The following is a 26017-nucleotide window of genomic DNA, read 5'->3' on the forward strand; positions in this document are numbered from 1 at the left end:
ACTAAAAATGCACTTCTATTGTCTGTCTGTCTGCTCAGCAGACTTGGAGCCAGAAAACAAGAGAAGGAAGTAATGAAGTAGTAGCAATTACACAACGGATAACCTCAGAAGCAAGTTTGCAGTATACTGGTATCAGAGCCATCTGCCCACCAGTTGTCACAGCTGATCCAAATCTACTGCTGATCCTGCTTTTTGTTTCTATTAAACTGTAAAACCACATCACTAAGGTGTTTTGTTGTGTGCCATGGTTGTGTAGTTGATAGGTGGTTTGGTTTGGTTTTTAACTACATGGGTATAGTCAAAGCGACAAAACAAACAAACAAACACAATTGCTAGTGTGGATACAGCTCTACGGCCATAAGTCACCTTTATAACTTTGTCCACACCAGGACTTCATGCTAGCATAACATTTCCAGTAACAATATCACGCCCACCCCCATTAAAAGGGTTCTACCTGTACAATTTTTCTCTTCTCCTCAGACAAAGATTTTTGTGTCTTTAATTGTATAGAATGGACCATTTTTGAAGTGAAACTATTTTCACAGCATGACTTCATTTCACCCTGCGCAGGTTTCACTATACCTGAACTAGCACCTTGTGCATTGCACTGCTTTGAGATGACCAGTCGCTCTCTTGGGAGCTCACTGCCAACTGAGGTTCATTATAAGAGCTCACCAGGTGTGGGGGACTTTTCTTAGGCAAACATTTCATTCAGGTGAAGGATTCACTTATACAGACTTTGCTCCTCTGCTAGTTGCTGGAATGTCATCCTGACACCACCCTGACCAAGGACACGGGTAGCCAGATTTCTTCCCCACCACCCTAAGCTGCCCAAGCCATCAGAATAACCCTGACCAAGGAGAAACCCCCTCCTCCATGCCACCCAACAACGCCCAGGTGCTAGAGCCCAGCCACTGCTCCCACCCTTGACAAAGGAGGACACTTGTGTAATATCCTTCATTGTAACAGGCAGCCTTCCTCCTAAACAACACACCAACCTAGCACAAGCCACCACAGAAAACCCTCCTTGTGTCTGAAATATATAACTAAAACACCTCCATTGAAAGGCAGCATTTTCAGGCTGTTTTTTGAAATGGCAAAGGAATCAACTGTTTTTATGCAAGTAAACATTCCCTTGCCGTGCCAGCAAATCAAGTCATGGCACCCGGAAAATTTTAAAATGGAAGCTGAGCATGAAGAAATGTGAAACTGCTTGAGTTGGTTTTCAGTGTCCAAGGAGAGAGAAATACAAGAAGTGAACAGCGCTATTACCCTGATTTATACCAGCTGATCCCTTTTAAAGATTTGTGGGTGAGGCCGCTTCGGAGTTCTTTGGCTGGCTGAGCCAAAGGTACAGAGTACATTTAAGAATGGGGCAGCTCAACAGGAAACAAAGCAGACAGCGCAGCTAGAAGGCAAGCAGAAAATGCAAGCAACCCAAGAGAAATACATTCAGGTAAAGTGCAGCAGGCAGGGCAAGTCTGTGCCGTGATGGAAGCAAGAGGGAAAATTTACAAAGAATTTAGTCTGATTTCAATCTGAGGAATAAAAACTGAGGGAGAGAGAATGTGGACATGAAGTTCAAAGTGAATCTGTTGGTGGGGGGAGGATTCAGTTTTTATTTTAGCAGTGATATCTGGAAGGCCAAATTCCTAGACTGCAGAAAGAACTGCCCTTTCCCACCCCCAACAAAGCAGCAGGAGAGAAAGATGGGGTTTTGTATTCCAGTGGTATGCAGCTGGAGTCTCTGGGGAATGCTATTTAAGTAGAAATATCTCCTACCAACATAGAAGTACTTGTTATCAGCTCTTTATGCATATCTTATCTGCTCTTAAATACCAGATCAAGTAAACAAAAGCAACTAAATGGTTCATGAGACTCTCCACTTAACTATGGAAACAAAGGGTTGCTAATACCATCAGAGGAGCTGATTGTGTATGATGCCCTGCTGCTGTTAGGGAAAGAGCTCTGCTAATTAAAACTAAATTAAGGAGGCAGTGGTGGTTTTTGTTTTTTTTTAAGATAGCAATACTTCAGAGGAAGAAGTGGTTAGACCACTAGCTTGGGCTGTGGGATCGGGATTCATTTCCTGCTCCACCACAAATATATTGTGACCGTGGGCAAATCACTTCCTTACCTCACACTCACAGCAGTGTTGTGCGATTAAAGACGGAGGTGCTCGAATACTACAGTGATGCAGGCCATTTCAGTTCTTTAAATAAATCCCATGTAATTACTGCAGTGTATGATCCATGCAGCAAAGACTGGACCAGGGACTGACAGATGCAACCAGTGGGTTACAGTAGCCACAGCGTATTTGACAGCTTGCTAACCACGTTAGCACATGAATGTTCCTGTCTAGCAGTTGTATAAAGTCTGATTAAAATAGATCACAGGGTTAAAAAATGGTGCGTTTCATTTCTTAGGGAAGTAGGCTACCTAAGTGATTAAAGGTGCGGAAGTAAGGATTAGTCCATTCTATTCTCAGGTCTGTCATGGAGGCCTGGCCTACACTAGAAAAATAGATTGGTTTAACTATGTCCGTCAAGGGTGTGAAAAATCCAACCTCCAGAGCAGTGTTGTTAAAGCACTACCACTACCAAGGAGTGGATTACCCATGCTGACAGAACTCCTCCTCCCATCAGCGTAGGTAGTGTTTACACAGCAGCCCTACAGTGACACCACTGCAGCGGTAGCGTTTTACGTCTAGACAAGCCCTGACTCACTTTGACCTTAGTCAAATTACCTGTCCTCTGAGCCTCAGTTTACCCATATGTAAAACATCTACAACACCTATTGTGTGACCTATGTAATGAATGTTTGTAAAGGGCGTTGAGATATTTGAATGGAAGGTGCTATGCAGTATAAATGCAATGCAGCATTTTAAAATCTACTTCCATTTTCAAGTTTACTAGTGTAACAGTTCCTCTTTTCCAGGCCTCCATGGTAGTTCCCTTATTAGACAGCAAAGTAGCGCCAGTGGATAGTCTAATACTAGTCAGTGAAGTCTGCTTTGTGCTATGATGGGACATGCAATGGAAAGAAAATTGAAATCCGGGGTCTTCCAGTGGAGAGGATGAGATACTGCTGATAAACCAGAATAGATAACAGACGGATAGTCTTCAAATACATTAAAGGCTGTAATAAAGAAGATGGTGATCAATTGTTCCCCATGTCCACTGAAGGAAGGACAAAAAGTAATCGGCTTCATCTGCAGCAAGGGAGATCTAGGTTAAATATTAGGGAAATCTTTAACTATAAGGGTAGTTTAAGCTCTGGAATAGGTTTCCAAGGGAGATTGTGGAACCCCATCATCATAGGAGGTTTTTAGAAGAGGTTGGACAAACACCTGTCAGGGATGATCTAGGTTTACTTGGTGCAGCTTCAATGCAACTGCTGGATCTTGGAGACTTCTCAAGACCCCTTCCAGCCTACATTTGACTGAATGCATTATCCTTATGTCTGCTATTACTGGCCTGAGGCAGTTGGCTCTAGTAAAAGAGGAAGGAAACTGCTTCACTGAGGAGGAACTCAGCTGAACAGGGCAGTGAATCCAAGCAGAAATCCAACAGCTGTTTGTTTTGCTGGAAACACATGAAATGATGGGGGGGGCTTATATTTCAGACTCGATTATCCAAGACCCCACCTCACAGAAATTCACCCTCACAATTGGTTTCCTGATGACTCTCTCAGTTGGGAAATTCCATCTGCTTACACCTAAAAACACCCCTCCTCCCTCCAAATCAGAACGGAGGCAGAAAAGCTGTAGGGAAAACTCATGCTGCCACTGTACCTGTTGTGGGGATAAATGTAGGACTTCATTCTCCCTGGCTGTCAAGCTAGCACCTTTCACAAGCCATAGGCCCTCATCTACTCTACAAGAGAGAAAGGGAACACAACAGACCCCTGACCTGCTGCTAACCACAGTTAAACATTTCTGTGTCAAGGGGACCTAACCATGTGTGATAATTGGGTTATAACTTTGGGCTGAGTGTTATAGCAGTGCTGCAGACCAGGTCTGTAAAGAAACATGGAGTGTCACTGTTCCGAGCATCATGGGAGTGATTAATCAATATCTTCTGCGGCTTTTGAATAAACACAAGCAAAAGAGAAAAATTACATAATCCTACGCTTCCCTCAATAAGAAAGAAAATTTATCACCAGAATTATTATGAAAAGAAAAGCCCTTTATCAAAACGGTGGTGCAGTCTGAGCTAAATTGATGAAAAATGGTTTTTTAATAAGATAAATGTTTCATTTAGAGAAGAGTGCAAATGTTTGCACCCAAGGAACAGCAGCTGCCAAAGACTTTTTTGCTTCGGTAATGTACTATGCCAAGAAAGTCACATGGGCTGTTTCAGGAACGTGACCATCAGTTCCGCCCCCTACTTTTTCTTAATGTAAACTGGCAAGTTTCTGCATCTTACATGAGGAAGTGAAGGACGTTCTCTCTCAAGTGCAACTCTGCCCTTATTTGAAGCATGTAAGCAAATGTTTTAACAAAAGGCTGAAGTTTGTAAATAAAAACATTACTCTCTTTTCTTTGAAGGAAAGCTGTGAAGATTACAAGACTCAACTGGCTTTAACAGAAAAGAAATACCGACCCGAAAAACATAAGGAAGTTCTCAGATCAAGAGACTTCAAGATCTGTTCGTGCAACTTCTGTGGAAGGTAAAAAAAGCCCTAAAAATAATCATTTATACTGATCTATTTTTTTTTCCTCCACCTAGTTTTCTGTTACACTATGCTGGGCCATTTCTGACTATTTGATTAATCAAGTGTTGTATATCTGAACTTCATTCATATAGAGATGTAACTGTTTATAATATATTCATGAAACAGTGGTTTCATTTTGTTCTCTTTAACTAAATGTTTTCTGTCATTTAAAAAAATGATTGGGTTAGAAATGGAAAAAGCCAGAGATCCCTTGGGATTGTTAGAACCAAAATATCCAGAGCCTTTACAGAGCTGTCTCACAATTTTTTTGAAAACATTACTACTCACTGTGCTTTAAAAGAAAGTTGTTTGCCTATCTGAACAGGGCAAAGTTCTCTACAATGCGTACTGTGTTCACTTGTTGCATGTAGAACTTTAGTTCATGTTAATGGCAGATTCATCCAGTGAATTCATGCAGAATGTACATCTTTACCTCCTGGTTCTGTGAGACCATCAGATCTGACAAGCTAAGCAGGTTCAAGCTGGGTCAATAATTGCATGTGAGATTTCTCCATTCCTAACCAAAATGATCTTTAAATCCTGCAAATCAGTAGTTCTGATGTTTCAGTAGATGACATTTCTCTCTCTGAGTAATCATTAACCAGACCCCAGGGTGGAGTTAAGCTGAAGATTTGATGTATTGGCTGTGTCATAAATATGAACTCTGAGCCATTTATGAGTGTATTGAAAGTCTATTCGTGTGTCCTGTTTAAACTGTCTATCTCATTTAAAGCCTGACCTTTCTATGACCTGACCTTCCCATTTGCTTCCCTTCAGCTCTGTGCAGCCAGCTAGGCAGGGAATTTCTCCTCTTCTGGGAGGAACATACCAGAAAGCGTGTTTCTGTAACTGGATTTGGTGTATGTCTGTTTCTCTGCTAACTCAACAGCGGTCATTAAAGAGCCAGTTGAGTTTTTTGCATAAAAGTACTGTCCTAGTGAAATTCCACTTTTGTTATTTATAAATAGCCCCTTTGGTTGGGATTAGATAAGGTGTCCTTAACTTCCTGGTCTAAAAAAGCTGCTGTGTTCGATCCAGAAACAACTATATTTCAGTAGTGGGGTAAGCTGACACTGCCTACCTCCATAGGGATGTTCTGGCTGACTTAATGTTTTGTAAAGTGGTTTGAGATTCTTGGATGAAGGGCGCTGTAAAAGCAGTGTTTAAATATCACAGTGACGGACGCTCTAGGAATTCAAAGTAGCATTGCTTCCAGCTCTCCTTTACTGGACTGACCAATATTAGTATGTTATGGGGCTTCTAAATTGGGGGTAGGGCAGGAGGCGTGTATAAGTGAGAAAATGTTCTGAAAAGAATTCTAAGAACTACCCATGCCTTTAGAAATAAAAACCGTGGTGCCCAATTCTGCTTTCAGTTACATCAGACAGTACACCTGCTTATAAACAAGGGCAGAACTGAAAGAAAATGCCCACCGTGTGTGAGCCTGTGATAATTCAGGTAGAGAAGCTGTTCTCTAGACAGTTTTTCCTGCACTGCCTTAGTTTTAAGTCTTTCAAAACTGGTTTCACAATAAATCATCCAAGCTTCTTTTCTGACTTGATGAGTGGAATAAGACACAAACTAGGAACCAGAGCTGAACCTCTCAATCTATCTATACCTCTCCCACACGTTGTCTATTTTATATTTAGATTGTAAAACCTCTGGGTTAGGGACTGTCTACAACTGTGTGTGTATAGGGCCTACCACAATGGGGCCCCAAGGCAGAACCGGCCCGAGCCATTCGTGCGCCCCGGGCAGACATTATAATTGTGCCCATAGAAGTGCGCACCTTCAATTTCTGCGGCAGCTTCTCAATTTCACTTTCCAATTTCCCGTCGCCTGTTACCCGCCGCCAAAAAATCCCGCTGAGCCATGCATTTCGGTGGCGGAAGGTAAAAACATTTTGGCGCCCATGCAATCAGGTGCCCCGGGCTATTGCCTGGTCAGACCGTGCCTCGGGCCGGCCCTGCCCCATGGTGCTACTGTAATTCAAATACGTAAGGATAAGATAACAACACACGCAAGAAAGAGAGATTATCTTTCTCTGAAAAAACAAACAAACCTTTCATTCCCAAACAGAGCTGTTCTGTAATAAAGGAAAGGCAGACGCACGGTAAGAGCAGGAAAGGCAAACCAAAATATTTGTTATCCTATTCTGACACTTGACTGTAGCAATAGCACAAGACTCAAAGCCCACGCCTCATTTCCACATCAATAACAATGAGAAGAGGGTAGTCCTACAGAGCAGTCTAGGATCATTTTGTAATTGGGTCCATTCAAACAAAATGTGTTACACGTCCATTTGGTGGTATTGAAATGGATGCTAATCTAGATTATACTGTTCAGCTAGTACATGGCACTGTGTAAAATACCTTACTAAATAAACCTCAGCCATAGCTGGCAGAGCATTACAGGATCTGCATAAACAAGTTCTGTGGCCAGTCCATATTTGGTACTGAAGAAAATGACATAAAGAGGAGAGTAATGAGAAGGAAAAGTAAGGGTTTTTTTTTTTTTTTTTTTTTTTGCTGTTGTTTTTGTTTGTTTTAACCTCTGAAGATAGCGTTGGTGAGACTGATACTGGAATGCTGTGTCTAGTTCTGGGATCCACATTTTGAAAACTATATTAAGAAATTGGAGATGGTGCAAAGAGACACAAAAATGATTTGAGGGCTAAAAATGTGTTGGAGTGAGTGATTTAAAGAGCTTAATCTGTATAGTTTATCAGAAAGAGGATCAAGAGATGACTTGTTTGAAGTGTGTAAATATCTTCATGCAGAGAAAATACTGGGTTATAAAGAGCTCTTTTTAAGCTTGCAGAGAACAATATAACAAGAACCAACGACTGACAGTTAAAACCAGAGCAATTCAAATTCTAAATCAGGCGCACATTTTTAACAGTGAGGGTGATTAACCATTGGAACAAAACACTAATGAAAGTGGTGGATCTTTCATCTCTTGGTGTCTTCAGATTTAAGACTGGATGCCTTTCTGGACAACATAACATGTGTTGGCCAGACCTAAGTTATTTAGCTCAACACAGGGGGAACTGGATGAGATCTATGGGCAGGGTTATGCAGGTGGTCAAAACAGATGATCTAATGGTGCTTTTGGCCTTAGAATCTATGAACTTCATCCATGCTGTTGCCACACTCAAGCATACAAAAATAACAAAATTATAAAAAACACACTGGGGGGAGGGGAGAGGGAGAGTCTTCTGGATTTTTGGTTTTGGTTTGTTTGGCTTTTTTTCTTTGCCTTCTAGCTTTTCAGTTTCTAGCGGGCACTTGCTTCATACTTCCAAACTTTTCTCTGTAATCACATGGCTAGAAACTTCTATTTTTGTAAATGAAAACTGAGATTCACATGGGGTTTAAAGAGCATACCTACCCAATATCACAAGACTTGTGAGTCAAGTAATGACTCAGTAATGGCAACGTTTTAGCCAGTTCATGGAAAGTCCCACAATGACATTGCACTCTTCAGTAGGAAGAAAAAAAAAAGGGCTTCAGGAAAATAAAAGGGGAGAGATAAACATTGCTCTTCTCAGGTGTCTGCAAACTCCAGAAACTTTGAAAAACAAGGCCAGGCAGAGAGAGAGAGTCAACACCAGGCCTCTCCAAACCATCCTCAATAAAAACCCCTTCCTGTTTCCTCCAAGATACTTAAATTCCAGCACAGCCCAGAAAATAACATGCTGGTTCCAGTTTCAGCTTCCTCCAGGTATTCCTGAGCATGAGTAAAGGCAAATAAATAAACACATTAAAAAGCTGCCTTTGCAGAAACTTTCATCTAAAAGGAGGCCCTGTGAGGCAATGAGCTGTCCTCCTGCGGAAAAGTGAGTGAGTTGCTGGTCAGAGTCCCCCCGCAATGGTCGAAGAGAGACGTAGTAATGAAAAGGGAAGTATTCTGTGTAACAATAATCCTAACCCACAAATTCAGATTTAACATTTTCAGCTAAACAGTGTAATAAACTAATTACAGATTCCTTCCTCCTTTACTCACCTGGCTTCAGCTGCCTCCCTTGCCATCTGCAGTGGTGACATTTTGGATGCTTAAGGCAATTTAGGGAATGCATCTTCTCTGTTACCAGATTTGCCCGTCACCTGGGGGTGCGCTCATTTATTAGGGTTACGTTCTGGGGTCTCTGTGATTTTATCACTGTGCTGCGTGTGTCACTTGTGGTTCTATATGGAGCTCTATTTCTCCCATCTGCAAGTCCCTGCCTCCCAATGGAGCTACCCTGCAGGGCTTAGTTCAACAGGGCTGGGTTCCTCCAGCCCCAGAATCACTCTCTCTCACACTCTCGCTCACAGAGCATGTCTGAGCAGGCAGGGTCAGTCAGCACTTCCAAGCTGATACCCTCATATGCCACAGACTCCGCACACTCCCCCCGTCTCCCCCAGTCTTACGTCACACTTCTCCTAGTAGTCACTCCTTTGATGAGCGGACCCCACAGGGTTTTTGGGCATTACAAGGATCTTTGGCTTAGGTAAGAGGAACGTTGCTGCAAAGCAAATAGAGACGCTGAGAACATGAAAGAGTCAACAAAGTTCGCAGAAAGTCTGGCAACCAGCTTGACTATAAAAGTAGGTTTGAACTAGAGTAAATGGTGGATTTGCTGTAACTTGACATCTTCTCATCAAGACATGAGGACGTTAGTAACTCAGCCAGAGTTCGCCTGTTACAGGGTGGGTGAGGTTCTGTGACCTGTGATTGTGCAGGAGACCAGACCAGACAACCATGATGGTCTCTTTTGGTCTTAAAGTTTGTGACTTCAGGGGACCAAGTGCTGACATCTGGTGTGAGGCCAGATCTAACAAGACGCTGCTTCCCTTGCAATCCTTTCCATGACCCTTACATCTCTCCTGTCTCTGACCTTGCGAGATGACGATAACCCTGAAGAATCTCAACTCACACAACTTCCTTTCTGCTAAGAGGGCCTGTCATAAATAGTCCTGTTAATTTCAGAGGGGCTGAATGGCCCAATTCTTTTCCACCTTGGGTTCTTCCAGGATGAAAGTCGTTAGACACATAAGAGCTTGTTTCAAGAATCTGCAAGGGTGAGATCTTCTCAAGACCCTTCTCCTTTAGGGGGGAGAAAAGCTATTCTATACCATCCAACTGTGAAAGAGATGTAAACCAAAGGCCCTGGCCACCTCCTATTAATGAAGTTACCATGTGCTCTTCTTCTTGTGGCTCTGCTGAGAGAAGGGTTATTTATGATATATTATTTTGTAACTAGTTTTCTCCCTGGAAGAGAACACGCCCCCATCTTGTCACATCTTGGGGAACTCTCTCGTCTCCCATTTTAACCGTATCTTATTGAGAATGACTGGATCAGACGCCAGGACATATCCTCCCAGCTGAGAATCAGACTTCCTGAGGACCCTGTCAATATTGTCCCAGCTCACCGCCAAAGAAACGGGATTTCCAAGTATACACAGAGTCTTAGCCTGGGAACCCGGGGAGGAGGAGGGTGCATGTGCAAAGCCGTCTAATGTTGTTCTGTGATATGCGTTTGGCAGCAGGTGAATCCTTTCCATGCTTCTCTACAAAATATCCATTCAGCTAAGGGCCCAGGGATCTCCCCCCTTCTATCTGACTCCCTCGTCGCTATGACAACTTGGCAATAACCAACCACTTTTTATGTCTGCCTGAATCTGAGCCTTTAGTTGCTAGGATATCCTAAGGCATAGCCCTACTGACCTTGCATTGCAGGCTTCTGGCTCATCAGTGAAAGGGGATTATGATAAATGGTCGCTGTCACTCCCTCTTCAGTATTTCTTTTCAGAACGTGTGCCTGGTTCTCATTTCCCAGCAATGGGAAGGAGCTTTAAAAGGGTCAGACGTGAGTCCTAGTGCTCTGTGTGAACCCTGCCCCAGCGGGCGGCAGGGGTGGGGATAGGAGGAGAGTAGGTGGGTGGTGGAGGTGCAGGGCAGGGAGGTGGCTGGTGAACATTGACCTACAGCTGCACCTTGCTTCCTGGAAGCCTTGAGAAGCAACATGTAAGTTACAGGAGCTCGGAGCTGCTCTTGCTTACGTTGGGCGCTGGGCAGGACCCGGAACCACTCCCGGACGCAGGAGTTACAAAGGGGGGTTAAAACCACTTCTGCAAGCCTGCCCCGAGCACAGGAATGGGATAACTGAGACCCAGGACCCTTGTCTCGCCCCCTTTCCTTTCCTGTCTCCAGATTCCCTCACAACTGTCAGATTTCTTTCCTTCATTTCTGCTTCTTACCTGTATTTGCAATTCTCACTGTCTCCTCTCCACGTGGTTTCATTGCTCCTTACCCAGTGCTGTCTTTCTGCCTCTTCCCCGATGGATTTTCAGATCAGTTTCCACTGTAAATTCAGTGGCTCCGGTCTTTAAGAGCAGTTCTGGGAGCCCATTTCTAAGCAGCTCAGCCAGTGCACCAGAGTCCTGGGTGCAGCACGTGTAGACGCTGTATTTACTGCCGGCAGCAACTACTTGGTGCAGATGGAGAAAATGATCTCCTTGGTTGAATGATATTCCAGGAACTGGGTTAGGACAGCCAAATCCAGTTAAAGCCCACATAAAATAATGGGGGAGAGGGAGCATGCTGTGGTGGTTACAGACTTCTGAGACTGGTTCTTCCAGATCAGTAAAGTTGCTTGGACAAGTCACTCAGCCTCTCCGTGCTCTGTAAAACAATACTTCCCTGGCTTATTGGCACTGTGAGGCTTACGTCATTGAAGGGTGCAAAGTGCTTTGGTGAAAGGCTGTGTAGCAATGCCAAGTGTTATCCAGAACTAACAAAAACGATGTGCTCGCTCAGCCATTAAGACTAACAAGGAATTTCTCCTTGTAGGGGCACGATGACCAGTGATGCCACCATGGAAGAGATCTCTCTGGAGGATGAGGGCGGGGACCCTGTGGAATACAAAGTTCTGATGGCCTATGCCCAACGACGCCTCTCTGTTAGTAAATACAAGGAACTTCTGGAAAGGAAGGCAAAGACAGGGACAGGATCATCTACAGACAGAGGGGAAAGGGAAGCTGGGAAGGGTGAGACACACCAAGACCTGTCAATCCAAGACAAAGGGCCCACTGCCCAACGCAAAAAGCAAAGGAAGAAAAGGTTCAGCTGGAGAAGCCTGTTGCCTTTCTCCTGTACCAGAGGAGAGATGGAGGAGCACCCACAGGCGCTACCCACGAACCAAGACACTGTGAATGGGTATGGCTTAAGGACGCCGGTACCCAGAGAGACAGGAGACGCCTCTGCCTCTGGAGAAGAAGGTGCGCACCTAAATAGTTTCTTTGTTTCCAATCCCTTCTTCATGCTGGCTTCTATTTCTCTCCTAAATAGCTTATTGATGGCTGATAATACTGCTTTTCTCCTTTATTTGTAAATATATTCTTTCATTCCAGCTTTGTTTGTTTCCAACTAGGGAATAAAATAGCTTTGCTCCCTACACAAAAACACACAGAGAGAGAGAGAGAGAGAGAAGATTCATGCTTCTAATAGACCTTTTATTCTCCACACTCTGAGCCTATACACTGGCCGTGTCTCTCCTGCCATAATGGTACAATTGCACAGATTTGCTTTTCCAAGCACTAGCTTCTTGTTCCCTGGACTTGGCCAGAGAATGCAATGGAGAGCAGTTTAAAAGCGGACCATAGTGCTATAAAATCAGCAGAGAGAGGGCTGAGAGGAAATCCATCCAAGGGTCTATTCAGGCAGTTTTCCCAGTGATGTTCTATCCCAAGGAGAGGGTTCTCCCCCATCCACACCAAGGCACGAGGTATACAGCCTGTGGGGATCAGCAGGAACCAGGGTTATCCATGCAGAGGCCTGGTCTCCCTCTGCTGGCTCTGCACCCCAGTGGTCCCTGCTCAGTGGCATCATAGCTCAAATGGAAGCACAGGGATCCCAGCCCCTCCAGAGAGCTCTCCAGGGGGTCTTGAGAAGAGGGAGCAGTGCCACAGCAGTGGCTGAGATTACCTCTCTGTGTGTGGGAGGCAGGGATGCTGCACGTGGAGGGTGCCTTTCTTCTGCTCAGATCTAGGGGCCACTCTCTGGCCCATTACCCTCAGCGATTTACTGTATGCCTGGTATCCTAAAGCCATCCCTTAGATGAGGTGCTTTGTCATGGCTGACGAGACTGCACCGGGTCTCCATGGGCAACTAGCTCGTGCCCTCGAGCACAAGGATCAAGATCGGGCCATAGCATAACCTGCTTTACCAGGCGCATTCGTGTTGTGCAAGGTGGCCCCGGCGTTCTGCTCAGAGTAAGATGGGTTGTGGTGGTGTTTGGTTGGGTTTTTTTTGGGTTGGGTTTGTTCCAGCTTCAGTATAATTAGCTGAGCTACCTCCTGTGCTAGTAGTCATTGCCTTCTCCCCTTTCGCTGTATGTACAGGGACACCTACAATAACCCACATCTCCAGTCCAGTCACCCCGACCCACTTCTAAATCCGCCCAAGCCCCTAGGACAAGCCGCCTGACCCGCCACCCCTCCCAGCTGTCAGATCTGCTCACATCTCTCCGTACAAGACCTCTGCCTTCAAGGCCATTTGCCCCCCTCCAAATGCGACAACCCACCACATATTCCTTTTTCTGGTTTCCCTCCCAGACGTTACCGAAGATTGTCTGGTTTAAAATCCCACATTCCTGTCCATGTACCATAAATCAACCCGCAGGTGGCAGTAGGAGCTCAGCTAAAAACGCCGTTTTCCGCATGTTTCCCATCAGCATGTTTGGAGTTGGGGGGTTTGGCCCTAAAACCAGGCTTTACCAGCTGGGGAGCAGATCGCCGAACCAAGCCCTGGAACAGGGTGTTTTCAGGGAAACCTGCTACTTGGGGGCAGTGTGGGATGGAGGCATCCCGCAGCAACGTGGGGGCTTTGCTGTGATCATTTGTACCCCAGCCCCAGACTGCTCTTCCAAGCTCCGAGGGGAGCCGGTGTCTGAACGCTGGGGCCAAGATTTTCAAACCTGGGAGCATAGTGTTAGGCTTTTAAATTCATGTTTAGGTACTGGAATAAATGGCCTGTCGTGTCCCCCCCCCTCCATCCCACACACACACACTCCCACACACACACACCCACACGGGCTGAGCACTCAGCAGCTCCCAGACAAGTTCTGCAAAATGATCTGAAGGGAGCTCCGCTCGGGGCTGGCTCACCCACGGAAAGGCTTGGAAGCTGGTTTTCTTCTTGTTCACCACCACCCCCCACCCAAACCCCAAACCCTTCCTGTTACCATGCGACTGGCACACACCGGCCGTGGGTGGGGTGGGTTGCTGCTGAGCTGGTCCGGCTGCCTGCTGGAAGCACAGGACTTGTCACTGGGGAGAGCAGAGTTCAGGTCCCCAGGGACTGAGTGCAAGAAAGAGCAACTTCCAGCCCGACAGCAACGCTGCCGCTCACTGGGTCGCTCTGAGCTCCCCCGTTTGGCTCCCCTGCTGTTTGCGGGTCACCAAGGTCCTGGATAAAGCCTTCGCTGCAGCAGTGTAGCATACAGAAGAGCTTTGTTAAGGGTCATGTCCACGCCAACGTCTTGCCATACACGACCAACGCAGCACTGAGGCGGCCCCCAGGCTGGCTTTGGGCTCTGGAGTGGAACTCACTTGGCTTCTCCATTGGTAAGGCCCCATCTGGGAGAGAGGGAGAGACCTGTTGTTAACCCTATCACCACAGTGTTTTATACAACTGGGCAGATAGAGGGACCAGCCCTTGACAATAGCCCAGCACAAGTAGCTCTGAAACCTGCTATCCTAAAGAGCAGAGCACTCCTGCCTTCTCATGTGCAATGCTCTCCAGAGCTGCACAGCAGCCAGTGAACACCACACACTATCTGCTGTGTGGCCCCGATGGGACTCTGATAATGGGAGTAGTTTGTGATGCATCATGGGTGTCTGGCATGCTGCATTTGGAGTACTGTGTCCAGTTCTGGGCCCTCCACTACAACAAGGATGTGGACAAGTTGGAGAGAGTCCAGCGGAGGGCAACAAAAATGATGAGGGGCTGGAGCACAGGACTTATGAGGAGAGGCTGAGGGAACTGGGCTTGTTTAGTCTGCAGAAGAGAAGAATGAGGGGGGATTTGATAGCGGCCTTTAACTACCTGAAAGAGGTTCCAAGGAGGATGGAGCTAGGCTGTTCTCGGTGGTGGCAGATGACAGAACAAGGAGCAACGGTCTCAAGTTGCAGGGCGGGAGGTCTAGGTTGGACATTAGGAAAAAGTTTTTTACTAGGAGGGTGGTGAAGCACTGGAATGGGTTACCTAGGGAGGTGGTGGAATCTCCATCCTTAGAGGTTTTTAAGCTGCGGCTTGACAAAGCCCTGGCTGGGATGATTTAGCTGAGGTTAGTCCTGCTTTGGCAGGGGGTTGGACTAGATACCTCCTGAGGTCCCTTCCAACTCTAATTGTCTATGATTCTATAATTACAGCCACCGGCGTTTGAACAGCAGCAAGACTCCACGACAGGGAAACCTGCCTCTGGATCTTGTTCTGCTCCTCCACCGCGGGGCTCTGTGGGTGCTGGTGAGCTGAGCCTAGAATTACCCACTCAAGACTCACCAGCCGGGTTTCTTTTTTCCAGGCGAGGCAAAGGATTACCTCCATGTTGCAGAAAAACTTGCCGAGCTAGTGAGTGCCCGATTGCTCCCGGCTCTCCAGGGCCCGGCTCTCCAGGGCCCGGCTAACCAGGGCCAGGGCCTGGCTCTCCAGGGCCTGGCTCACCAGGGCCTGGTTGTCCAGGGCCCACGCCCGGCTTTCCAGGGCGCAGCTTTCAGAGCTCTCGTACGCACGCCCAGTCTAGAGGCAGATGGCGAGCTGTTCAAATCCCATCAGCAGCTGGAAGGTGACAAAGGTAAGACTGAGGAGTAGCTCCACTGCGGTACCTGATCCTGTGCTTAGCGCTTCGGGCTGGCTGCTGTCTAACTGTGAGGGGGGTAGGCTGGCGCTGAAGAAATGAGCGCATTTTCTGGTTATCCATGTACCCCTCCTACCACTGCTCTTGTTAATTATTTGCATTACAGGCAGCATTTAGCGGTGCCAGCTACTGCACAAGCACTTGTTAGCACACAGTAGGCCCTGATCTCAGCTGAGGCCTCTGGGTGCTCCTGTAATACAAATAATTAATAATGCTCTTGAGAATCTTGAAGTCTAAATGAAGGTGACCGAGGCCCCGGGAGGTGGAGTGACTTGCCCCAGGTCACACTGCAGGCCAAAGGCAGAGCCAGGAATAAAACCTTAGTCTTCTGATGCCACACCCAGTGCCTTATCCACTGGGCCACGCTGCCCTCATGAACGTCGCTGTCTCCTTCTGCAAGGTGGCTGCGCTGACTGCATGGTCCACCAGCTACTCAGTAAAGCGAGATCATTTGTTTTGCATGGTCTCAGTTTGGTGTGATGTGTTTAAGGCTCTCTTCATTCGCAGGAGGGTTGCCAGTCATGTTAGCACAGAATCACAGAAGATGAGGGTTGGAAGGGACCTCAGGAGGGCATCCAGTCCAACCCCCTGCTCAAAACAGGCCCAGCCCAATTAAATCATCCCAGCCAGGGCTTTAAGCCGGGCCTTAAAAACCTCTGAGCATGGCCCGTTCCTTGCGCTGGCTGTTTGGCAAAGCGAACTCTCCATAGCTTGCCAGAGCTGCGACTAACAGGTGCTGCTCCTGAACAGGGATGGAGCCTTAGACCCCCCAACTCAAGACCCAACTCAAGCTCTTGCCTCCAGTATCAGACACCCCTGGAAGAAGGCCAGGTTAATGGAGGGATTAAAACTCAGCCCCCCTCCTTGACTGGAGCAAAGCTCTATACAGCATAATAAATGGCTGGAACTCTTCATGGACAAAGAACATCTTCTGTTCCAGCCTATGCTGTAAACATCTGCCTAAAACCTGTATGCAGGCCTGTCGTTGTATAACTTTGCCTGGTTCAAGCCACAAAATGGGAGTTGTTTCCCTACCAAGCTTATCATTCTCCACGTGGTATGGACAATGAGCTCCTTCCTTTAAGCTTGCCACCTGGATCTTGCTAAAAGAAAGTAATTGTTGTGGGTTTTTTCCCCCCCTCCAGATGAAGAAGAGAAGATTATAGAAACAATAGTTGCATTGTTAAGACAATCAGGGGATAAACTGGAAGAAAAGGTAATATACGTGTGTGTGTGTGTGTGTTTTGTTTTTGTTTTGTTTTTTTGGTGGCCAGACAGCTAGGTGTATATTTCATTATACATTTGCCAGTAGCAAATGCTATGGTTAAGGTTGCAAAACCATTTCTATTTTGACCCCTTATTTTCACACATTTCAGAACTTTCTGAAACTTTCATTAGTCATTTTGGAGTGAAGTTTTTCTATGCAAGATCTCAGATCTTAAGCTTTGGGCATTAAGCGTTAAGATTTTCAAAGGCAGAAAAGAAATTAGCTGCCCAGTTACTGTTAGATTCCCAACTCCCATTGAAATTCAACTACCTTTTGAAAATCTCGCATTAAGCATGGCACATGAGTAGGTTAAACGCTCTCTCTGTACCGTTATAGGCATGGAAATCTTTTCAATTAAGAGTTAATATTTGAAAATTCTACCCTGTGCATGTATAAATAGCCTCCTGTACGAATTCGTTAGTTGGAGCTGAGGCTGGGGTTTTCAGCACTGAAAGCACAGATGTCTACCACTTTAGCAGGTAAAGGTAGTAGACTCTTGTCCTCTATATTGACCAACCACTAGAAGGACATGTTGGATCCTGAACCAGTAGATTTCACATGTCACTGAGAGTACAATCCTGCACACTCTTTACTCATGCAAGTAATCCCCACTGAAATCAATGGGATTGTTTGTGTGAGTAAAGTAACTCCTGTGTGTAAATTTGAGAACTCTCATGGGTAAGATTGCAGGATCAGGCCCTACGCATGAAAGTGCAGACCTGCAGAAAGATGTGCTCGTCTGTGTGTGGTTCAATAACGAATATGTCGTTGCATGCAGAGTCCATGGAGACACTAGGGTGGGCTTCACTTTTACAAGCAGTAAATTCTCCCTCTGTCAAACTCCCTGTGTTTATGGCAATGACTCTAATGGATTCATTATTATCCTCATTTTCAGATAAAAAAGGACAAAACTTTCTATCGTTCTGTCACAGAGATGCTCTCTTATGCCTTCTTCAAGAAACTCACTGATCAGTTCCTGCAGGAAGTCCCAGGAGATTCTACCAGGGAGACAGAAGGCAAAGTACAGTGCACCAAAGCTGCCTTTGTGATGGAAGTTACGACCAGACTGACCGCTGTGGACAACCATCCTATGAACATGGTCATGGGCTTTGGAATAAAATACCTCAAAGAAAATTTTACCCCTTGGGTTCAGAAGCATGGCGGCTGGGTAAGAGATTTGTTTCCTATATATAGGCTCACACACCAATCCGCCATTAACATCCTTTCGATTGAAAACAGATATTAGAAAATTCTACTGCTTAAATATCTTTTAGAGGCTGTGAGTGGGCAGGGGCTATATTACATGGCATAACAGACTCTTACGAGTGATCTCCACACACAAGACAGCTCAATCTTTGCACAGTGAGGCCTAGATCCTGAAAGGTATGTAGGCTCCTAACTCCCATTGAAATCAGTGGAATTTAGGAACCTATGTATCTTTGAGAATCATGGGACCCCGTGGTCCTTAACCCTATCATGTGACCCACTAGCATGGCCTCCCAGTTCTCAGCATCCTCTCTCCTGAAAGCTTCCTTCGTTTCTTTTAGATCTCAAGTTTATGCCATCTTCCATCCCTTATGGAATGCATTCCCACTTCCGGGCCACAAACAGCATCTCTCCTCTTTCAGACGCCTCCTTAAAACCCACCTTTGCAAAATCCTCCTGTGCTGATTCCCTCACCAGCAATGCCTCTGTGCTCCCGAACTCTTGACCACACATCTCATTTGCCTGAATTTGAACGCAAGTCCCTCAGGCACAGGACCAGGTCATTCTGTGCTCAGCAAAGCTGTGTAAATATGTTGCCGCTGTGGACTCTGCATCAATTCAGACAGCTGGAATGTGAGGCACTGACAGACCGACAGGGGCAGGACAGGAGGGGGCCAGGCCCCTGGGTGCCGGCCTGGCGGGGAGCGCCGGTCAGGCCCTTCACGATGCGTAGGGGGTGCAGGAGGCTCTGAGAGGCGGCTGGACGGAGCTCTGGGGCAGGCGGTGGGGGGGGCCGGTGGGAGCTGTGAGTGACCAGGAGGGGGAACTCCACCCCCACCCCCTGGCTGAGGGGTGAGGCCACCCTGCCCGGTAGAGGGAACCAGCGCTGGATCTGCTTGGGCTGCGGGGGGTGGAGCGGGAGAGGTGGGCGCCACGCAGCAGGTAAGTGCAAGGGGGGGGGGGGCAGCGGAGCACCAGAAAGTCCCCAGGGCCCAGGAGGAGGAAAGCAGCATGTCCCCCCTGCAGGTACAGACCACCCCTCCCCAGGGCAGCTGGGGCACAGTGCTGCCTGGGGGGAGCCAGGGACCCCAATGTCCTGCGCAAGGGGCATGTGAGACCTAGGGGAGGGGTGCAAATGCCAGCATTGGCCCCTGGGCACCGGAGACCCACACTACACACTGCCGTGAGGAGGTGTGGTGGATGGGCTCTCTGGTCAGCAGCGGAGGACTCCGTTGTTCTGATGCACACATTGACACATTTGAAGAGGGGTTATTGGTCACCTCGTGTGTTACCAGGTTTTCTTCTCTTGCAGGAAAATGCCTTGGGATTGTTGGAGCAGGAAGAAGTAGAATAAACGAGCGGATTCGCTCTGCAGGGCTGCAGCTTTACGACGATCCAATGCCAGCGTGATTTGAAAAGGGCGGGGCAGAAGAGGAGGTGCTGGGACTGGAAGGTTCCCCAAGGGAAGGAAGTGTGATTACTTCTTCCAGCCTGCTGCTGCTGGGGAAACGTTAATCAATGTGTGTGAGCACACGACTGGCTACTAGATGCCACCTTGCGGCTCTCGGCTAACATGACCGTGGGAGCCTGTTTTAAGCAGAGATGATTTCGGGTACTTGGGATGTATCTGAAGGTTCAAGTGGAAAATACCGACGTGTGTAACCAATGTCAAGAGACGCCGGCATGTACCTGAGCTACAGATGCAGGGCCAGATTTTCATGTGCTCTGGACCCACCCATGGGCCAAATTTTTCCACAGACAGCTCATGTTTGGTGTTGCAGGTGCTTTTCAGAAGCTGGCCCTTCGTGCCATCATCCCACCACTTACAATCACATCGTCTCACGTTGTCCACGAGCCTGGGATTGGGCCATCAACTCTCTCTCCAGCTCCCCATCCAGCTGGATCCTATGAAGGAGTGGTCCCCTTGATGTCAGTAGAAGGGGTGAGGAGTTGTGGGGGCGGCTGTTCTTTTCAAACTTTAGCTCTTTACTTTCATTGTCCCCTCTCCCCACCTAGGCAGATCAGCTTGTAGAGGTATTTTTAATTGGGTCTTGCTCCACTATCATTCCAATCCTTCACAGCCACATTGTTCTCTTAAACATGAATTTGGCTAGTAGGTCTGGAAAATACTAATATTATGAGGGCTACCTTAATTCAAAGAATTGAACTTGTCTTTTGAACAGTTAGACCATGATCCTGGAGAAACAGACTCCACATTACAATGTAGATGAGGAAAACATCTGATGAAACATTCAGTACCCGGAATTGGAGCTTGGACCATTAAGAATGAGCAACACAATTATACCTCCCGATGCTAAACGGTGTGATGGAGAGAATAAATTACATTTGGGTGACATTTAGACTACCCACAACTGCCACTGAGACCATTTCCAATACTGTTCCTTCATCTGTAGCCCACTTGGCTGAAATTGAGCTGGAAAGAGAAGGAGTTTGGAACACGAGCTGAAATTGTAAAATCCTGGAGTTCTCTTCTAAACTTCTTGACTCTCCCCTGCTTACACGGAGTGAAAAGACTGCCTTTTTCTAAGTTGGCTTTCCCTGCTATTGCCTCATTCTGCATTCAGTGTATTCACAGAGACCTGGAAATGTTGATTGGAGGAAAGAACAGGCTATCTTCTGCAAATCCAATGACCTTGGAGGCAGAGGAAGAGTGTAAATTCTCTGTTAAAATAGGCCAGTCTTTCTTAGGTGACTAAGAAGCAACAGCGATCAAGTATCTTTCTAATCAATGACTCTTGAAGACATGGTGTGTAACAAAGTCTGGCTCTACCAACATGGTGTGTGTGGGTACGCAATTTGACACAGTTTAAAGGGTGAGAGGGTTTTGCCATTTTCTCACAATCGGGCCCCGCCCATGTGCCATCTCAGCTGGAGCACCCCAAATCGGTAGTCAGGTTTGATAACTTAAGCCGTATACATAGCTCACCTAATGTCCCGTGTGTGCTGGGAAAATAGCCACTCCTCTTTCCGTCTGTCTCCCACTTTACCCCTCCCCACACCTTCCCTGCAGAGGGGTTTTCTACAGAAGAGAGTAGATGGTGCCCAGTACGTTGCGTGATGCTATGTGCTGTACAGGCTGAGGCACGGCTGAATCATAAAGGTCCAGGAAGAGCCAGGAGAGTTTCAAATCCAGAATCACTGTTCCTGTTACAGGGCTAGCTTCCCAGCTGGCATGAATGAGCCGCCTTTGCCCACTTACACCTGTGGACGATCCGGTCCCCAGTGTTAGACTACAACAACTGTAGGTTTTCCTGCAGGTGCTGACTGGTAGAGGGTGGCCTGTGTTCCCCTCATTGTGTTTGTGGGAAGTCCGTGGTGCAAAGTGTGTTAGTTGCTGCCCTGTTATGAACTTGACTCAGGCAATGAGCTGATTGGGCTAAATGCCACACGGGGGCAAGCAGACACAACTCCACTGCAATTGCTGCAGTTATATGCAAGAGCTGTACTGGGCCTTTTGTCTTTCCCCCGCAATCAAAGACCAGTCCGTTATTCAATAAGATGGATTCTGACTGGTGGAAGCTTTTTTTTTTCCCCCTGGCTTCAAGCACAGGCGGCTGGTTCAGCAGGGGACAGACCGCATTGCTTTTAACATCATGCACGTGGATTAGTAGCCTCGTCCCTCTGCTGGTGTGGTGCTGCTAGTGAGTTAATTACTCACAGAGAGAGATTGGCTTGACCGTAGCAATGCAAATTAGCCAGCCAGCAATAATCAGCTTCTTTTTATTTTGCTCAGGGTTAGTGGGCTCAGAGGAGAGGGATTTTTTTTTTTTTTTTTTTTGCCAGCAGCAGCAGCAGCAAGGGTCAATGCAGCCGTCAGCCCAGTGAACCGTTTCCAATTTAAACATTTCCATTTTTCACACATCTCCCTCTTACTCTTCCACAGCAGAGATCAGTCACAACCCTTCTCCTGAGACGATGGCTTTGGTTTGCTATAGCCGTGTGCGCAAAATTGAGCAATCTTGATTGCAGTTAATCGTGTTAATTGAAAAGCTCATTGCCAGTTATCCATGATGAATAAAAAGAGTGCAATAAATCTGTGCTTTTTTGGGGGTGGGGCATCTGGTAGTCCCCTCTTCTTTATCACCATCTCTAACCCTGCCCCAGGACCTGTATTCCCGTCCTCGGAGCTGGAGGCGCCTTTTGGGTCTTACTCATGACATTCTGTACAGGCCCAGTGGGGTTTTTGTTGAGTCCGATTGTCCCGGGTGGGACGGTGGCTGGGCTGGGTTTCACCAGAGCAGCATTAGGCTGTGTGTTGCAGCAACCAACCCCTCTTTAAAATGGGGCTGAGCGCTGAGGGGTGCAAGCTGCAAAAGCTAGAATAATTTTTTCTGAAGGGTAACAAACGCATCCGGTAGGTCTCCCTGGAGCTGGTATATCATCAGCTGGCTTCCCACGCCCAACCTAGTAATCACTTCAGCAGCTGTGAGCACCCCAGCTAACCCATGTGTCCTTTCTAAGAGGCGAGGAGGACTGAACCACACTCAGCAGATGAAAGCTACGGTTATCTCCAGGCTCTGGAGCTGACATTCCTTAGCTGTCCTTATGAGCGCCCTCCTCCGGCAGAGCTGCACCCGGACATTTAGTCTAGTCTTCCTGACCCAGTCAGTGATGCCCACCCCAAAATTAAACCTGTTAGCGCACCCCACCCCCATCCTCCAGAAATCGTGATGTAGGGGGGAAAAGCTGGGTGCTTTGTATTTGCCTTCTGGTTCTTGATCCTGTAGGGTTCACTTGTGGAGAAAAGTGTGCAGCTGGGACCCACTCACAAGGGCCAGGAACAATTTTAATGAGCAAGCGGAGATTCCGATGCAACCGCCAGGAGCTGCGGGGCAAATAGTGAGAGACGAGTGATAAAAATCACAGGAGTTGGTAACAACGGCTCCTACTCTGTAGTAAATGCGGTGGAGTGTTTCAGGAGTAAAGTAACCATGGAGGTGCAAAGGGAGGGTGGGAAAGGATGTTTCATTACTTCAGCCATTTTTTTTTTTTAACTACTTAAGGAAGTTTTAACAAATTTACAAATCCTTGCCCTGTAAATATCAGAAACAAAACAATCATTACAACACTTAGCTTTCATTTAAAGAGACATTATACGGAATTACACGCATCGGGTCTTTCTATTTAATGGAGTATTATACTGTAAGCATCATTACAACACCGATGTCATTTTTAGTGTTTCTTAAATTTAGTGAAATCTCCATGCACATTTAACAGACCAGGTATGTCTATCAAATGTTAATATTCAAATACATTGGACAGGTGTGCTGGTTTTTTGCAGGTGAATGTGTTTTGACTACATAAAGGGGAATAAAAGATAGCCAAATATCTCTCATCTAGCTATCCTCGGTCTACTTTGCTGGGTAGGCAATTGGTGTGTGAATTTTCCCATAGCCAAAAGTCCCATACTTTAGGAACAATTGCTCAATGGTTGGGCTATTTTTCTTTTTCAAGTAACGGCTCAGCAGCTACCAGCACTTGAGAGATTAATTCTGGATTTCCCACTGTGTATCCATTTCCACTCGGGAGCCCCAGGAGGATTTGCCAAAGGATCATTTGGTAATAAATGTCCAACCATTTGTGATATTTGGTTAGGGATCGCATCTCAAAACTCTCTAAAGACTGGACATCTCCACCATATATGCATAAAATCTCCTCTCTCACAATTTCTCCAGCATTTATCACCATTCAATCTCTCTCTACATATATATTTTCAACATGACTGGTGTGAGGTACCATTGAAACGGTATCTTAAAGAAATTTTCTTTTATTGTGCTACAAACTGAGGTTGCTGGTCCTCTTTTCCAAATCAGTCCCCATTCCTCCAAGATAATTGGTCTTTCCACATCCTTTTCCCAGTGTCATATCTGAACCCTTTTTTAGTTAGGAAAGCTGTCGGCAAAGACTGATATCAATTAGATGTAATTTTTTTGTTTCCTAGTTGACCAGACACAAATATAGCTCTCTCTCTGTATAAAACAGGCTTTCTAGACAGCTGAGAAACATTGTGCCTGACGTGAAAGTGGTGGTACTCACAGAGAGTGGTCCAGTTAAGTTAGTTTTGATCTCTCAATACATTAGAAAGGTTTCTTTATAAGGTAGCTGGCCAACCATGTGTATTCCATGGCTCAGCCAATCTTTGAGGCTCCCTGGTTCATGCTTTGGGTTATGATCTGGATTATTTCAAACAGATGTCATTGGCGAAGGAAAAGAACTGATCCTATCTCTCGTTCTACCCTAAGCCCCGCGAGTAGCCTTTGCTAAAGGATGTGTGTAAATTCCAGGAGGGGCGTGACTTTTTTTTATTAATCTGTGGTAGGCTAGCGATGTTTAATTGCCACAATTATCTTGTTCAGTGTTTGAGTGGGTTAAAGCTCCCTCCCCCAATCCACTACTGTTTTGAACTAGCTGCTTCAGAGAGTATTTGGAAGAGTACTCCAGCCATATATAAACAGCTATAAAACGATCGCCCTGCAACCAGAGTTTGTGATGCTTCCCAGGGGGTTCTGAGGCACCTCGCTACCACTTGCCCTTAGCATGAGGGAGCCTTGTCTTTGCCTGCCATGGGTCAGTTCCCCAATTCCACTGGCCACAGGCAACACAAGCCCTCTCCTGATGTCCCTTTGCAGGTTAGCAATAAGCATACGCCAACCTCCAAGCCTCTCCCTGGCGCGTTCAGCCTCCGTTCCACGGGACACTCGCTGTATTCACAGAGTCACTGCTCGCGGAGGAACTGTATGCTCCAGCTTACCAGGTACACCTCAGATCACTGTTCTGCTTAAAACACAGCACTTAGATATTTATTTAACAAAGAACTGAGATTCAAGAGAGACCAAGTGGAACTCTTTTGACATGAATGGCTACATATGGAAATAAAACCATAACATGCATTCTAAAGCCTAGACAATGGCCAAAATATTCTCATCCCTAATCAAAATATTGCTCACCAGCACCTTTCATCCAGCCAGCCTGGGATCCCTTCATCATGAGACAGGCCATGCTCTCGGCTTGTCCCCTAGTCGTCTCCTCGCATTCTGCTGATATGCCAGGCCAATCCTTTGATCTTGCTCCCTCCTTCTGTGTGTCCCTTCCTGCTGGTTGTGGGATCGTTTGTCAATTTCACAGTCTTGGTTAGCTGGTGGCTTGGACTGCAAATATGCTTACGTTGGGAGGCGCACACAACACAATGACCTGACATTGAGAGAAGCATCTACTACCCCCCGTCTGAACAGAACCTGTCCGAAGCACTTCAGCCCCTGCCTTCAACTTCCAGCCCATCATTCCCACTATAGATGCATAACTTCTTAAATACCTCTACATAGATTTCCCAATGATTATGCTGGCCAGTGGGCTACTGGCTCTCAGAAGAGACCTTCCATGCCATCCTTTGGTGAGTTATTGGGCATAGGCCCAGGGGATCCCCATGAAACTCCTTGGCCCTCTGTACACTCTGCCGGGTGGCACAAAGAAGTTCCTGGGTCACAGGGATCTCTAAAGTCAGTGAAGATAATCTACCAAGGAAAGCCCAGCTAGGGCGAGGGCTCTTCCAGCAATTACCAGCGTCTCATATCCTGGGGAAGCCACCTACCTTTCAAGGGCAAAAGACAACTTGATGAAAAGGACTTCTGAAGCTACATTTGCCTTCACCCTCTCCCCAGTGTATATATATATTTGTATCCCAGTGTAAGATCCCGGTATGATTAGTACTGAAATATGGGACATTGTGTGTCCTACAGTCACGTTGGCAGCTACTGTGTATGTAGACCACTAACTTTTACTGGACGATATGTGGGAGCAGCTGACCATTGGGAGGTTGTCCAGTGGAGGAGCAAAGTAGTAATTACTATAATCTCCGATGCTCCCTTTCCTGATGGAATAGGGGTTTGTGTATTTGGAGCAGGAGATCC

General features: G+C 46.6%; 1 protein-coding gene across 2 annotated transcripts; it reads left to right on the forward strand.

Moving 5' to 3' along the window:
• The first annotated feature begins 1342 nt into the window (after positions 1–1342).
• On the forward strand, positions 1343–22440 carry BCL2L14 (BCL2 like 14). Of its 2 annotated transcripts, none has more exons than XM_067530999.1 (7): positions 1343–1456; positions 4550–4671; positions 11551–11978; positions 15284–15553; positions 16762–16832; positions 17779–18051; positions 19402–22440. In XM_067530999.1, exons 1-7 carry the CDS (start codon positions 1427–1429, stop codon positions 19441–19443), a joined length of 1236 nt encoding a protein of 411 aa, XP_067387100.1. In that variant the 5' UTR covers positions 1343–1426; the 3' UTR covers positions 19444–22440. The 2 variants fall into 2 exon arrangements, with proteins under 2 accessions (XP_067387100.1, XP_067387099.1); XM_067530998.1 differs by lacking the exon at positions 19402–22440 and adding an exon at positions 18431–18787.
• The last annotated feature ends 3577 nt before the right edge of the window (positions 22441–26017 follow it).

The sequence above is a fragment of the Emydura macquarii genome, unplaced genomic scaffold, assembly GCF_026122565.2.
Source record: "Emydura macquarii macquarii isolate MOO-44397 ecotype Brisbane River unplaced genomic scaffold, CSIRO-AGI_Emac_v2 contig_3122, whole genome shotgun sequence".
NCBI classification, from domain to species: Eukaryota; Metazoa; Chordata; order Testudines; family Chelidae; genus Emydura; species Emydura macquarii.